We start from the raw sequence: 15,807 nt of genomic DNA, 5'->3' as shown, positions 1-15,807 counted from the left end.
TTGCTTTTAAGCCTTCTTAATCCCTCTATGCAAGGAAATTGAGTCACATAACCTTTTTTTTTTTTTCACAAAATCAGATATTTGCATATCTAGGGCCAGCTTGAGATAGAATAAATAGCAAGTGTTCATAGATCTGTTTTATCTGCTAGAGCTTACAGGATGCTTCTTCACACTTCTACACCCCAACGCAAGGATTCAAGGAGATTGACTTACCACCACGTCAAAAAGAGGAAGAAATCCTTTAGCCTTTCTGTGGCTTGGGGTTCTATTAACAGCTGGGCCGTCCTGTTTCCTACTGTAGGATTTTGGCTTAGCTCATTTGAATATTTCCAAGAGAAAATGTGTATTTTTCTGCTCACAACCATCCAAAAAATTTCTGTGTTGCTACAAAATTTCAGAAAAGGGGAGTAATGAAAACACTGACAGTGTCTAGACTGAAACTATGGCTATTTTTCACTCAAACACAGTCTGCCCAGCACCCAGGCATCTGGATACACATATACATTTGGGTCCTGTGCATTTAGGATAAGCTGGATTAGTGGGAGGGCTGTACTGTGGCAATATTTCATCCCGCTGGAGGAGCATTGCTGGATTCTCCGGTGCCTCTTTCCCTTAGGAAGGCTGGAGTTTGGAATGGGAGACAGCTGGAGCATGAAGATGGATCACCAGCGGGGTATCTAAGCTTATCTTAAAAGGCAGTAAGAACAGCAAGTTCTGAGCACCCCCAAAAACTTCTTTTACAAACGTCTGGATTTGGGTGTCTGGTTTAACCTCTAGTTTTGAGAGGCAAAACAAATCGGAAGTTTCTCAAGTCCCTACGGATATTATCTGAACAACTCTATTTAACAGTCTGGGGACTCAGAAGGTTTCGTGTCAGAACACTGCTTAGGGTGAGCGTGCTTTGGGGCAGGGTGTCAACTGCTTTTTTTATTACCAGCCTCATTTTGTAGTGGAGAATGTAGGACGGTGGAAAAAATATCCAAGCGCTACGGGGAATTGACAGATGGTTCACGTTTTAGCTGAGACTCCAGTATGAGTGGGGGGGATTTTTTCAGCATTTTATTTCTGAGAAAACTGCAATATGCAATGTACCTTGGCATTAATTGTGTCGATTTTGATAAGGGTACGAAAAAGAAGTGAGGGCTGTGCAGAGATTCAGTTATGGCACCTGAGCTTTGGTACTGCTGGGCTGTATTCCCAGAGCATCTACAACTGCCTCCAGTGACCTTGAACAAGTCAGCAAAAAGTGTGATTCTACTCTGAAAAGTAACTATGTAAAAATGGCACTTTCTTACTCAGCAGATCTGATCGCTGTGTGCTTCCAAGTCGCATCTGCTGACTTTAGTGGCAAAAATAAAGTTTTTACTGCTTTCCTGCTCTGTGAGCACTGCAGAATCACAAGAGTTGGGAAGGAGTTGGATCCTTTGCCTTCTTTAGGAATAATTTCTATAAATTGCCAGCAGCAATGGGACCACACTGGCATCACTTGGCCTTGCACAGCTTTGCTATTATTGCCAGTGATGATGGCATGGAAAAAAGGAACCCAGGTTTTGCTTTCTACTGCAGACTGCATTTATCCGGTTTGCAATTAGAGGAAAAAGAAATTTATTCCCCTATAAGATGGTTATAACTGAAGCAAAACTCATTCATTGGCCACAAACTTCTGGCGTGGACTTGCTTTAAACACACGTCCCTGTACTTAACATGGAGATTGGGATGAGTTAAGATCCCCTTAAAACAGATGCTACCAGCTGATGTAAAGGTGAATCATAAAGTAAAAATACAGATGGAGATGTGCACCAATTTACGTGCTGAATGTCCCCAATATTCAACCTGGGAAAGTTATTCAGCAGAGAAATGAATGTTAACTATTTTAAAATCGCCTTTATCTTCTGTGCCATGCCCTGACATACTTAAGGTATCGGATACCGTCTCGTCACAGATGTTGCCTTGTAAGAGGCAATATTGTGATGTTAGGACATTTTTTATGTTTCTCTTATATATGTACAAAACGTATGTCTTTTTTTTTTAATTAGTACTATTTTTCTTAATTAGAACACATTGATTTGCATTTTTTGATTACTGCGATATGCCTGCAACAGGGATTTTACTTTTTAAAGAAATCTACTGTATTATGTTATCACTATATACAACAAGCTTGCTAGTATAATAATGTCCAAATCCTATAAGGGTCTCTGACAAAAAAAAAAAAAAAAAGTATTATCTCCATTTATGAAAAGAGAAATAAAGGCAGACAGAGGTGAAGTTCTGTTTTGAAAGTCATCTAGCAAGTCAGAGCCAGCAATCGGACATAAGTTCCATGCTCTATTTAAAGGCTTCACTACCATTACTGTAGGATAAAACAGCTCTCTGAATTTCACCTGTGTGTGTAGGAAATCATTGAAGGATAGGATCAATAGGGGGTTTGTACTGAAATGTTTCAAACCACAGCAGTGGTAAAAAGTGAAAGGAATAGAAGCTTCCTAAGCTGCTGTGGAAATGGGGTAATTTTTACTTGTTTACCCATATGCTCTGCAGCAAACCAGGCATAATTAAATAGTAGTATTCCTAATTAATAATCCTTGGAAAAGAATAACAAACCAGTGCCCTCAGGTAATTTCTGAACTGATTTCTGCCTTTTTTATCATGTCTCCTCCTATCAGTTCTCAGTCTGCAGATTTTTTGTTGATAAGGCAAAAGCCAGTGATTTTGGCAGGTTGCGCAGGGTACCGGAATTGCAGTGTATGTGGAATCTGCAATTTCCGAAGGAGGTGAGAACAAGCATAAGTAACTGGCTCCTGTAGTAGATCATCAGGGAAATATTTAACCTTGAGGGTATGCAGTGACAATCGGGGTGCAGAGTTACTACCCAGAGAAGTGACAGAGGGGACAGTGAAAACCTCCCCAGTCTCTTGCTTGAGGTGCTCCACACGCTTAAAAGAGCAGCAGCTACATATGCTCATGCTAAAAAACCCTTCCCTGATGATTTTAAAGGTTAGATGGCAAAGTGGAGGGGGTTGAAATTTGAATTTCTCATGCCAAATTGCAGCCCCATGTTAAGAGAGCTCTTGAAACCGAGACTCTGGCTGACGGCCGTGATTTCTTCAAGGGGGTCACGGCTGCTCCTCTCCCAGGACGCGGCCCACTGAGCTGCATGTGAATCAATCGCTGAACCACCACAATGTGCCGTGCTGCATTTTAAAGTAAGCCCTCATTGATTTCAGATCTTGCTCCGCGGTTAACTTTAGAGATGGCAACTCCTCAGCATCCTCAGCTCTTCCGAACCAGGGCCCTTAGTCAAAATAGAACGGGTGGAACGACAGATGAGCCTGCAGAAAGTTTCAATTCCCTAATCTCGGAGTTAATGGTGTTTAGAAAGGCTACAGAGATGCAGCATTTTTCCTTTTTCCCCCCTCGCCTCTGTCTTCTTTGCTACCATCCCTTCTTTTCACGTATTTTTTTTTCAGAAAGAAAGATGCTGCAGCAACAGAAATATTGATTCATGAATAATTTCATAGATCTTATAATTCATAGATACAAAGCCAAAAGGGACTATTGCAATCATTTTGTGTGACTGCTGCCTCCCTTGTGCCTATTGCTGAAGTTTTTTGATGTCTTTTTGCAGCTACTGTATTTACTGCTGATACAGGCATTCTTTACACTTTATTTTCAACTTATGCAGAGAATAGCAATACTACCCAGAAAGAAATTGCCCTGACCTACAACAAATCTGTCTTCTTAAAAGTTTTAATAATAGGATGCAGGATGCTATCAAAATGAATTGGATTGGCTCCAGTTTGGTTGAATTCCAGGAGAAAACAGTCTATTTATCTAAAATCGGACAGATAAGGCATTGGGGTGAGTGTATGGAAGAGAATACTCCACTAATATAAATGCTATTTCCAGTAGCACAACAAACAGAAAAAAAAATAAAATAAGCTATTTCTTGATGAAATTCTTCGTGTTCCTCAATCCACTATTTACTGAGTTTATCTAAAGAATTGTTTGGCAAATAGAGGCAGGATAAATCCCACTCTCATATCTGGAAAAGGGAGCCAGATTTTATAGATTATAATATTAGAAATGCAGTCAAATTCACAAATTTGCCCTATGCAGTGTAATATATTTGTAGCAGAGTCAGGAATTTGACTCTCCTCTTCCCGCTCTTTACCATTTCTCTATTTCATCCTCGCAAATTCCCCCCAAATCCCTCCTTTCTAGGCATTCTCTTTCAAAAAAGGCATCTCCATCCTGATACCTACTTGTCCCTCCCCCTCAGGGAGGTTTGCACCTGGGACAGCTCTGCCTTGAATGAGTCACTGACAAGACAGAATATAAAAACCTGTGTGTGAAACCAATTCCTTGTGTTGCCACAGAGCTAAAAGGAGAATAGAGGGATGCAAAACTGCTTTCTCTTTGTGGGGCTCAGGCTACAAGCTTCTGGATTGCAGTAAATCTCCAAATTTTACAGCATTTTGGTAGGTACTCTGGGACCTCATGGTGCAAAGGGCTATTCTGATTCTCTTGTTAAACTAGCTAATTTCTTGCAGGATTGTTAGCTGTAGAAAGAGGTAGGAGGAAGAAAAGGCTAAGCAAAACCGTCCACCTTTCTTATTTCTTGACCAAGTGAACAAGGCAAATGAACAAAACTTATTTAATGCAGGGGGAAGGGTAATACTTAGATAATTTCTGCAGAAAGGCTATGGAGATGATGGAAGTGTAGTCTCCAAGCTGAAAATACAGAAAGAAGTTTCCTAAGGAAGGGAAAGTTAGCAAGTGTTACAGGCCTTGCTTTGGGGTCTTGCTGTGAGCCTCCTTGCATAATGTGGAACCTATTTGGGTGGATTTTCATCTCTTTTGAGTAAGAACTTAAAATGAGAATGGAGTTGTGTGTGCCAGAGCACTCCAAAGCTCCCCTTTGGAGATGCAAGAATGGGTTATTGGGTTGCATGAGACCTCTAGTGATTAATCCACCACTGTTCCAAGATCTAAGCCTTTGGATGGAGCCTATGCTGCTCTGCAATGGCATGTGATTTAAGTAATAATCAGCAGTTTCAGACCTCTTTCTTTCAAGCAAATGTTAAGTTTTTGTCTTGAGACAGCTGTCTCATGTGAGTTTGGGCACTGCTGTGGCCACATGCTAGCAAGGGGTGAATGGGGCACCCCAAAACCCAGCCATGAGTTTGGGAATGTCATCTTGGAGACAGCAAGACCCAGGAGCCTCCCGGCACAAATGACTAATATAGATTTTTTGGGGGGTGTGTGGAGGAGGATTAGGGCGCCTCAGGGCCGCGGCGCGAAGGGGACGGGGCGCTCCCAACATGGCGGCGCTGCCGGTTGAGGGCGCCCCGGCGGAGCCCCGCGGCCGCCCCGGGGAAGGCGGCGGTCATGGAGGCGGTCCCGGCGCCGCTCCCTCCCTCTCTCGCTGCCGCCGGGGGCCGGGCCGGGCTGGGGGCGGTGGCGGCGGCGGCGCTGTGGCCGCTCCGCCCCGGCCGTGCGGGCGGCGGGATGGTGCGGGCGAGCGCGGCGCGGCGCCGAGCAGGCTGAGGGGGGCGGCGGGACGCAGGTGAGGCCGGGCCAGGGGGAAGGTGGCCCCGGGGCTCTGCGGGCTGCGGAGCGGCGAGGAGATTCCCCTGCTTGCCGCGTTCGCGTCGGGTTTATTTTATTTGTTTTATTTTTATTTTTCGCCCGCCCAGCGGCTCTTTGTTCCCGGGCTCGGCGCTCCGGGGGCTGCTCAGTGCTGCCCGCGCTGCCGCCTGACCTTGGGGTCCGGTGTGCAACCGGCTGTGTCTAGCGATGCTAACTTGATGCTCAATTAATTCATCTTCCCTCTTTACGGGGGAACCCCCAGGTGTCCGTGGAGGTTGCGGGGAGGGGGATGAGCTCTGGTCACGTCTGACCTCGAGCTGTCCATGCGAGCAGGGGCCCGGAGCTCGTTGCTGCCCAGCCCCTGCGGTGGCTAATGGGGCCGGGCTGGTGGTGGCCAGGGTAAAGGTTTTGCGTCTCCCTTTTGTTTCTAGGGCTTGCAGGTAGGTACCGGTGTAGAGAACAATAGAGTGGGGCTGTATCTGGGTGCAGGTGTTGGATGGAGTTGAGCATGGAGAGGCTCCCATCCCTTCCCTGAAAGGCAACACCAGCCTCACCTGAAAGCAGGATTTATCTAATCCTCACACAGAGAGGGCTGTGGTCTTCCAGGGCATCTCCTCTCTGGTGGCTTGATGCCTGGGTGCCCCTTGCCGAAGGGAATTGGAGTGCTGTTAGCCTTCTCGGTGCTTTTGGAGATTGGGGTTTCCTTGCTCTTGGCATCAGACAACTGTTACGCTCCATGGCCCCTTTCCTAAACACCCCTGCAGACCTCTGACTCTTTAGTCCTTGGGACCTGGTGCGGGTCAGAAGCCACAAAGAACCATGCAAATTGGAGCGGGGTTTGCACCGGGGCTCCATGCAGCTGCTGAACAAAGCGAGCTGCAGCTTAACGGTTGGGGGAGTAATGCCTGAAACATGCTGTGAGTCTCCTCAAAAGAACTGCTGCTGGAATAGAAATGTTCCAAGCGGGGCTTCTATGTTATGTGTTAAAGTGTTTGCTAGGACTGGTAGGAAGCTCACCTTGCTGGAATATTAATAATCTCATTCGCTTGCTTATTAGCAAAGCTAGGAGATGTGCCTGATCTGAGCAATGTGCAGTTGTGTCTGCACAGTCCTGCTCATCCCGTGTGTGCTGTATTAGTAGCTGGCATGGAGTCGAGCTGTTGGAATAGCACTGTAGGCTGTGGAGATAAACAGACCTCGAGCTGTTAGAGCTGTCTGGAGTATTTGCTGCGAGAGCTGCAGCTCCCCAGTTCCTTGGACTGGGCAAGGGCATTGGGTAAGATGAAATACAGGTATTTTTCTTAGCTTGGGTATGGGAGCAGGAGTTGGAACTCTGTGGTGTCGGCTCCTGCATTCTGCTGGCTTTTGTATTCAGCACGAGGAGTAAAGCCGGGATGGCACATGTTAGCACTCCAGTACCATAGCATTTCAGTACCTGCCAGTTGCTTGACTTGTGTGTTTTGGCTAAATCTTTGCACTGGAAGATATGCAGTTTTGTTCATTTCCCTTATCGCAGATAAGTTACTGAACTGAGCACATCTTGGGCTGTCCTGACAGTCCAAAGCAGCCTAATCAAGCTGGCTCTTGGAGGTGTGAAAAGCCGTGTTCTGCAAAGCCAGACAGCGATTTGTCTGTGGCTGACCTGCTAATCTCCCGTGATCTCTGCTGTATGAGGCATGCAGCCACTTCTGCTTCAGTACAAGTGCCCTCTCCCTGTGGGAGAGGGATTGTTGGAACAAGAGTATTAATTCAAGTGAGTTGAAAGCCTGATGCTCTTCTTTTGTTTCAACAACTTGGATAAATATGGCCAGAACTCACCTGAGGCAGAAAATAGCAGTAAATGGCTTTTATTAGGAGTTCTCATTAACTGAAATTGACTGGGCAAACCCCTTAAAAGGTAGCCTTGGGGTTTAGCCATGTACAGCTGAGGTGGAAGGTTTGTTTTGTTTCAAGCATGTGTCTGTTGACTGCTGGTTCATTAAATAGTCTGTCATTAGAGTCTGTTCCCTCCTTGTCCCTTTCAAAACTGCTCTATTGGAAAAATACCAGGATAGGATTCCCTCTAAACTGGCTCTCATTAGGCTGGCTTCAAACAGGTCTTTGAATTTCACAGAGGCAATATTGATCTGGTAGTTATTGTTAGGGCTTGCTGTACAGAGAAAGGAAGCAGCCTGGTTCAAAATTGATCCAAGCGAGTCAGCAGGGCTGCTTCACATGGTGGCCAGTTTATATTTATTGTCCCTCAGCTTGATGAGTTGCCCATAGGAGTCGATGGCTCTTAGTGAGGGGCCTCATCCAGAGGTCCTTCATGTGACCTGTTTGTTGTCTAACAGACCTTTGTGTTGTCTTCCAGTGCCTGCTATTTAAACCTTTTCCCTTTGCTAAACATAAACCTTCCTGGCTACCTGAAGTTGTGCCTTTGTAGAGAGGGGAGCTGCATCTGTTGGGATTTGCTGTATGTCAGTACAGGCAGAGTAGCTGAAGATGTCTCTTAACATCAATCCTTGGTGATTGATAACTCTCCTCCCAGCTGAAGACTTGGAGAATGCCAGCAGAGACCTGCAGACAAGAAGCTCCTGCAGCATAAAGCTATGGACAGTTCCAGTGCTTCAAGCTAGTAATGGAGCAAATCTGTTCCAGGAGTTGCTTGGTTAGAGCTCCATGCTCCAACTTGTCATCGTCTGGCTAAGGTTACAGCCTTGTGGACAGGTATGAATCCTTCAGGAAGGAGGATGGGCTATAGCCCAATGCAGCACCAATAGCTGCTGGTGTCTGGACATAAAGCAGTTCTCTAAAACCTGGATTACTTCAGCATTAAGTAGAAATGCTACTGCACAGTGTTAAACTCTGCTTAAGATGAGTCAGGGCACCACTGTTCATATACTGCTTAATCCAGTCTCTTCAAAACTAAGTAGGTCTTAAGCCCTTGCTAATCTCCTTTGAAATGTGAACTTGTGCCAGTTGTCCTGCAGCAGCTCTGTGTCTGTTCCTGCTGCCCTTCTCTCCAGACCCCATTGAATGGGGGATCTAGGTTAGCTTAGGTCTGGTGGTTGTGGATTTCTTGAGCAAAACCACCCTCTCCACTGTTATTTTTACCCTTTACAAGCGCAAAAGTGATCTAGAGCATTCTTCAGCCTGGGAAAGCTGCACAGTGCTATTCTAAGGTACTTCAGGATGTGTTGGTATTGGGCTACTGCTGCATAGTGCTCATGTTGCCTACTACCCGGAAGGGAGAGAATTTTTTGTTTTGGGAAGGATGGCTCTTCTGTTACATTCTAATTAGATTCTAATTAATGGCTTGAGAACTAGCCTTTTAGGGAGCAGCTTGCCCTCTTATTTGTTCTATTCCTGGTCCTAGTAGAGATGAAGCAAACTTATTTGGGAAGTGGAGAGAAAGAATTAAAGATTTTTTTCAGTATTCTAGTCACCCCGATTGTCTCAGGCTCCTAGATCTACCTTCTCAAATACCTTCATGAGAGCAGGAGGAATGCTATTTTATTTGTAGGCTATGGTTGTCCTTAAGCCCAGCTGCAGTTTTCTTTGGGCTTAATGCACAGGAAGTTCTGGCAGAAGTCAATCTATAAACTCTAGATGTTTTGGAGACACTGTATTTTGATGCAGATGTCACAAAACAGTCCCCTTCAAATGAGAAAGTTCTTTCAGTATCTTGCGATGGCTGAATGTTCTTAACTGGCCCTTGCTGAAGGGGTGAGTGAGGTGAATGTAATTTGTATTCACACAGCATGGCAGATGCATGTCAGCAGGCACTATTAATTTAACTTACACACTATAATCTTAGTACTTTTTAATTACAAAAGTGCATAAGGGATTAGCTTGGAGGAATTGCTGGATATTGTCAGTTTTCCACTCTATTTTTTGGCAGAGAGGGTGGAGGAGATAAATGAGTGGCCACCCATGCTGCAAAGAAGAGGTGCTTAAGCAGGGAGAGGAGGGAAGACATCTGTGTTCCTGCTGAACAGCATCTTGGTGGGTTTTATTTGAAGCCTGAGCACCTGGTGTGTGTGGTCTGTAGTGGATGAAGGTGAATTATTCCAACAGCCCTAAGAGCTCAGGGATGGGGCTGTGAGGAGAATGGAAAAATGCCTCTGTATGCCCTGAAGGCTCAACCAGATAACGAAGCCTGTGGTATTGACTCTAATGCCTGGTGTGTGTCTCCAGGCTGCCAATGCTGAGATTGACCATCTCCAACATAAACATGCCTCCTGCTTCATACAGGAGACAATTCTTCTAGCTGAAGGCCCTTGAAAGTCTGTTAACCCCACAGATAAAATGTGGAGGACAAAGAGCAGGGTGGCCAGGTGTATTAGTGCAAGCCTTCTATGTATTGAGTGTGTTTAGATGTTTGGGTATGCACAATGATACTTTTCCAAAGGGGAAATGTGCCTAGGAACAGTAGGGCACTGGTAGGCCCTTTGCTATGTGGGGGCTGGCACAAATGGCAATAACTCCAAGTGCTCCTTCGGCAGCAGAGGCCACCTGCTGTGCCCCATCCCGTGTCCTCCTGGGGGGCTGTGGAGGGAGCTCTGTGCCCTGGGGTAGCAAAGCAGTGCTAGGCAGCTTGCTACTGCATATGGGCAAATGCAAGCAATGCTTACATGACTGAGTGTGCAGTACTGCTGAGGAAGGGTGGCACAGATGCAGGGCTGCAGATGTGACACTGGTCTCTTCCCATGAAGCTTTTAAGTGTGGGGCTGAATTCCAGCTGTTTTCCTTGTTACCTCTGCAGCTTGAAGGTAAGTTCTCCTGTGAAACTGGGGTTGCAGTGGCAAAAGCAACTGGGTCTATTTACAACCTAAAGATTAAGCTGACCACAGCTGTGGTCATTAGCAACCCACCTCCTGAGCAAGGAGAATAACAAGGAGAGAGCAGCCCTCCACTGCAAGGTGAACCTGTGTGTGAGCCTCATGACTGGCTGCCATGTGCAGTGAGCAGCCAAGAGGCCTTGGAGAGGGGCCCTGTGTGCGGCCAAGGGCTGCTCCGGGGCTGGAAGGCCTTTCCCTGCAGGAAGGGGGCTGGGAGCAGCCCACATCACTGCACGGGGCTCCTGCAGCCTGCCCTGCCTTGCAGCGGGGCTCCTCGTCAGCTGGGTGCATCGCTGCTGGGCTGCTGGTTCAGCACTCCTGCAAACTCCTGGAGCAGTGCAGGAATTCAGTGCATAACTTTCTGGAAATGGCCGTGTGGTGCAGTGCAGCATAAACGTTGTTCTAATGCAGCAGTGCTGTCTGGGCAACAGCCTTCTCTAGTAGAGCCAAGATGCCCAAGTGGGGCATGATATAATGCAGCTACAAACCCCCAAGGCACTGTCCTGGCTCTCTCTGGTTTTATGTTGTGCCCCATAGGCCTTCCCTTCCCCTGTGCACGTTTATTTCTTGTGCCAGTAGTTCAGCTCCCCTCTGCAGCCATGCCCAGAGTGGATGGGATTTGTTTTAACAGTCCTGAGACTTTGGTCTGGCCACTCAGTCCTGCTGCTTAAGAAACCACCAATCTGTGGTGTGGCAAAGAGCAAACTGGTTGGGTTTTATTGTGTGTCTGTGTGCTGGGCAGGGCACTGCACCCTGCTGCTTGTGCAGAGAGCTTGGCAAGGTCTGTTTGGGGTGTCAGTGTTACAATTTGTCTTTGTGGCTGGCATGAAACTTCAAATGGTTATGGAGAACAAAACAAGATGCATCTGGGATATAGGGATCCATTCCTAAGGATGGGTAGGGAGAGTCTCTGCGGAACTGACTGTGCGTTAGCTTGTTTACAACTTATCCAGTTAAAGCACTGCCATAATGGCTTATGTACACCCCTGATCATCTTGCTGCTTTTTTTGCCCTTTCTAGGTCTTGGTTCTGGATTTTCTGCCCTGCAACCTGGGCACATCTCTCCTCAGCTATGAGGAAATCAATAGGATTTCAGGTCTCTGTGGTTGCCTGCAGCATCCTGTTCTTATGCTCCAATCCACCATGCCTTGCGTCTCAGGACCTGGAGGAGGGGGATGTGACAAAGCTCCAGCCTGGCCCATGGGCTGAGAATGGGGTAGAAGATGAAAGGACAAGCTTGTCATATTTGAAAAATATCCTGGACCCCTCTGAGCAACCAGTCTCTGAAGAGGTGTTTGGAGTGTCAGCAAAGTCATCTGAGATGCCCTTAAGTGAAACTTTCACGGCTGAAAGAGAAATACAGCCTGCAAGCCCAAGGCCTGTCTTCCCAAGCAGCCAGAGCCTGGATGTTTACACCCCTGCTGGGGCAGTGACTGCTGCAGAAGAGAAGGAACTTGATCCTGTGAAGCCAGAGAAGGAGCTGAATGGCAATGGTGAGCTCAAGGCCATGCTCACCACAGCTGTGACCACCTTGAGCCCTTCCCTGGAGGAGGAACCTGTGAGTGGCCCTGCTAGCAAGAGCCCTGTGGAGGATAGTGCTGAGGTAGAGGCTGGCTTTGCCAGTGTCCTGGCAGCTGTCACAGAAAGTGGATTTGCTGCCTTGGAGAAGGCAGGGAGTAACTTGGACAGCTTGACTGCACTCAGTGAGCAAGTTCCCACTTTGCTCCCCAGCACTCCCAGTCTGGAAGTGGCAGGTGACTACTCTGTGATCCCTAGTCCTGAGCCTCAAAGTGTGGACTCGGAAGCTGAAACCCCAAGCGCAGACATGGGGAGTCCTTTGCACATACTGACTGCACCAGGACGTGTTGCTGCAAACCTCCCTCTTGCACCTACTGAGGCTTCCTTCCCTCTGGAAGCGGGGATGGATGGCAAGCAAGGAGAGCTGCCTGTCATGCCTAGCACTGTCACTGTCCACCCAACTGACTCGGTGCCTCCTGACTGGGATGACACGAAACTAGGGAATATAAGTCAAGGGGGAAACCTGCAGCGTGAGGAGATGAGAGAGGATCAAGCGGCAGCAGAACCACCTCGGACCCCCCAGGGAGATGTGGGGGAGGAAGATGATGTGACAAGAGTGCTGCCATCTCCTGTATCTGCTCCAGCAACCCCTGGCACTGCCAAGGAGAGCAACTCCACAGCTCTGGGGTCAGCACAGAGGGAGGAAATGCCAGTAGCTTCCACAGGCCGCAATGATGTTTCTCTCACTGTGAGCTTGACAGGAATAGACACATCTGATTTAAACTCTCTGGAAAATACAGACACAGTCACAGCAGAGGAAAGGAAGAGCATTGCTCTGTCATTGCCAGAGGCTGCTGTGGTGACAGAGACAAAATTGGATGTCCTTCCTGCTCTGGGAAGCTCACTAGAAGGTAAAAACTTGTCTGTCAACAGGATTTTTTTTTCTTCAAATGCAGATTTGAGAGGTCTATTTCCCTTTTGGGGGGATAAAATGGGCAGTGGAGGATAGGATCTCCTCTAGACTGGGAAAGGCTATAATTCTGTGGTTTGTCTAGGTGATAACTCCATCAGGTCATTTTAATTTGCATTTCACTACAGCCCAGTGTTCAGCACTTCTATAGGCAGCTGTGCTCCTGCAGGCAGATTCTTGACTTCTAAATTATGTGAATACTTGTCTGTGCTCTTCCTCATCAAACTGGAAGAAAATATTTTAGTAACAAATAGCAGTGCTGAGACTGGAAGGGCAGTGCTGAGTCTGGGGATGAAGAATGTACTGAAACTCCATCAGCAGAGACTCAATCCTCTTTTAACACTGAAGTCAATCAAGTTAGCTTAAACTGTGTCCTATACTACTGAAGCAAAGACATCAGGTTTGGTGCTCATAGCTGTTAACCATTGTATGGGCATCACATCTTGATCCCACAGGTATGGATCTGCTGTGAAAAGCCCTCTGATCTCCTGTCTAGGAAGGGAGTATAGTCTCTGATCAACTGAGTACTTGATTTCAAGTGCTTGTAATACAAGTCCAGTTGTCCTTGTGATGCAGTGAGTGCAAGAAGTCAAAGGTGGAGTTCTTAAACCAGCTTGAACTGCAGTGTTACACAAGGAAGGACAAATCCTCCTTTGAGGGCTGGATTAGTTAGTGTATGGGATTGACTGCTAGCTTCAGGCACTTGCAGTCCGTGCAGCAGATGTAAAGATAAAGGCTAGCTGGAAGTGCTGGTTAAATCCAGGCAAGCTGTCCCATTAGCCTTGGTGAGACTTGGATCTTGATCTCCTCTCTTCATCCTTAGAGAATCATGGAAAAAGGCCTGTCCAGAGCCTTGCTACAGAGAAGACAGTAAAGTAGTTCCTGAGCTCTGCTCCCTGCAGAGCACAACTGTGACAGGCTCTGACTCTGCTCCAAGTGCGGGGACCAGTAGGATGAAACTCTACTCCTAGCCCTCGGCAGGCTCAGTCTTAGCCCACACCTTGCTTACCTGCCTAGATGTCACCTTTAGCTTGCTGACTATTCCCATCTTGTCTAAAGTAGGGGCAAGAGAAAATAGCAAAGTCTTTTGGGATCAGTATTAGGCAGTGGCTTGTTCCTAGGCTGACTCAAAGCACTAGGTATGGTTAGGACTTAATTGTCCTAATTGCTGGAGTTATCCAATCTCCACTTCAGGATGCAGTGTTGGAGAAAAGGACCATTTTCCCTTCCCTACATCCTTAAGATCCCTCCTTTTCTAAAACAAAAGGAAAACTAATTGCGTGCTGGTGCTGAATTTAGACTAATTTATGGATTAATTTATAACCACTTGACTTGTCAGCAGGTTCCCCTTCTCTTCCCTAATGTTGGTAAAATAACAGCTAGCATTGATTTGCGTGAAAACAAATCCTATGAAATGCTGAGAAATCCTTCTTGCTGAGCTCCAAGAGCTGATCACTAAGAGCCTGATCCTGGCATCCCTTATTGCCCTGCATGTAGCTCCACACAGCAGGGCTGCAGTGCTCTGATCCTGTGTCACTGCTCACTAGCGAGTCCTCTGCTGCTCAAGGAGCAACTATAAAACAAAAGCAGCAGGATCCTTCCTGTTATGTGGTGTGATATTTTTTGTGCTGTTTTCTTCCAACAGCACTTGGTTAGATCCAGTACTTGTGCTCTGGCAATGCTAATGTGTGGCATAATCATGTGTTCAAATGTCTGTTCCGCTACTGCCTGATGAACTGTGAGTTGGTGCTGACACATGTTCTTGCTGTAGGTGTCACCCAGGAGATGACAACAGCTCCCCAGGACACTGATGCTGCCCCATCAGTTGTGACCTTGGCACCTGGTGCTACCCAGGGAACTGGAGTGGAAAGTCTTCCTTGGGAGGAAAGTAGGAGGGATACCCAGATGCCAGCTGTTTCCAGTCCCACCCAGATGTTGTCAGCAACTGATGCTGCTTCCACAGGAGAAACTTTAGATGTTGAAGGTAGGATTTGGCTTCAAGCTCTTTGCAGACCTGGTTGTCGTGGAAGATGTGATGGTGCATCCAAAACTAAAATTGGTGCTTCTGTATTGAAGTCTTCCAGCATCTATATATTAACTTGCATTTTTCTGACCTTTTGAAGGCTGGCCCTAGCTTCGGCAATGCTTTCTGCCTATAAAGCTGCATTCACCATGTTGAAATGTGCCAGCAGAGCATTTTTTTAACCCCAGAGCATTGGGGGGATCTCACCAAAATCTTGCCTTAACTCTGGTGTCTGTGGCTGAAAGCTTATTTATCAAGAAGAAGAGTTGTTCTGTGACTTCTGGAGCCATAGTAGTTATAGACAGCTAGTGCTTCATCCAAAGGAACAAAAAGCTGCTTTGGGATAGAGTGTGGGACCACTAAATATGATTTGTATTGGAATCTATAAAGCCCTTGAGCTTGGAAGCCTGCATAGATATCCACCTCACTTGAATAGTGGTGGGTTCTTGGCTCTCTTGCTCCTTCAGCCACTCTTAGCAAGGATGTAGCTCATGGAAGCACTTGAAGCAGCTAGTCACAGCTTCCTGCCTTGATGTCACCTTGGCAGCTGCATGCTGGAGACTGCCCCTTTAATAGGAGCTTAGTGAGAGTTGTCTTAGCCCAAGGCTCTGAGTGCCAGTGTGTTTCTATAGCAGGTACCACTGCAATGAAACTGCTGCTGGGGAGCTTTCCTGGTAAGTTGCATATTGCAGGGGATCAAAGGAAAAAGACTTCAGTTTGCATCAGTTCTCTTGGAGTTAGGTTGCTCTGCAGGGGAGCCAAGACTTTTCCAATAGTTTCCACTAATTAATCTGCTTCTGGGATTTAATTACAAATTCAGTTAACTTTTATTTTTGCAATAAAGGGATCTGTCACTTGGTTCAGAACTTGATCAGCGTCTCCGT

General features: G+C 46.8%; 1 protein-coding gene across 2 annotated transcripts in view; it reads left to right on the top strand.

Moving 5' to 3' along the window:
• The first annotated feature begins 5,497 nt into the window (after positions 1-5,497).
• Positions 5,498-15,807, top strand: part of ARMH4 (armadillo like helical domain containing 4) — a 56,727-nt gene continuing 46,417 nt past the window's right edge. Inside the window, exons 1-3 of one of the 2 annotated variants that reach the window (XM_088539145.1) lie at positions 5,498-5,566; positions 11,433-12,841; positions 14,672-14,884. In XM_088539145.1, the coding sequence (XP_088395271.1) occupies positions 11,485-12,841; positions 14,672-14,884 (1,570 nt within the window). In that variant the 5' untranslated portion in view covers positions 5,498-5,566; positions 11,433-11,484. Of the gene's footprint in view, positions 5,567-7,323; positions 7,343-11,432; positions 12,842-14,671; positions 14,885-15,807 lie in introns of those variants that run through there. The other variant, XM_088539150.1, reaches the window with a different exon arrangement.

This window comes from Tinamus guttatus, unplaced genomic scaffold (genome assembly GCF_059628265.1).
Source record: "Tinamus guttatus ecotype Peru unplaced genomic scaffold, ASM5962826v1 Tinamus_guttatus_pri_ptg000048l, whole genome shotgun sequence".
Classification (NCBI taxonomy): domain Eukaryota; kingdom Metazoa; phylum Chordata; class Aves; order Tinamiformes; family Tinamidae; genus Tinamus; species Tinamus guttatus.
The sequence above is the reverse complement of the archived record's forward strand: the minus strand, read 5'-3'. Positions and strand labels throughout refer to the sequence as shown.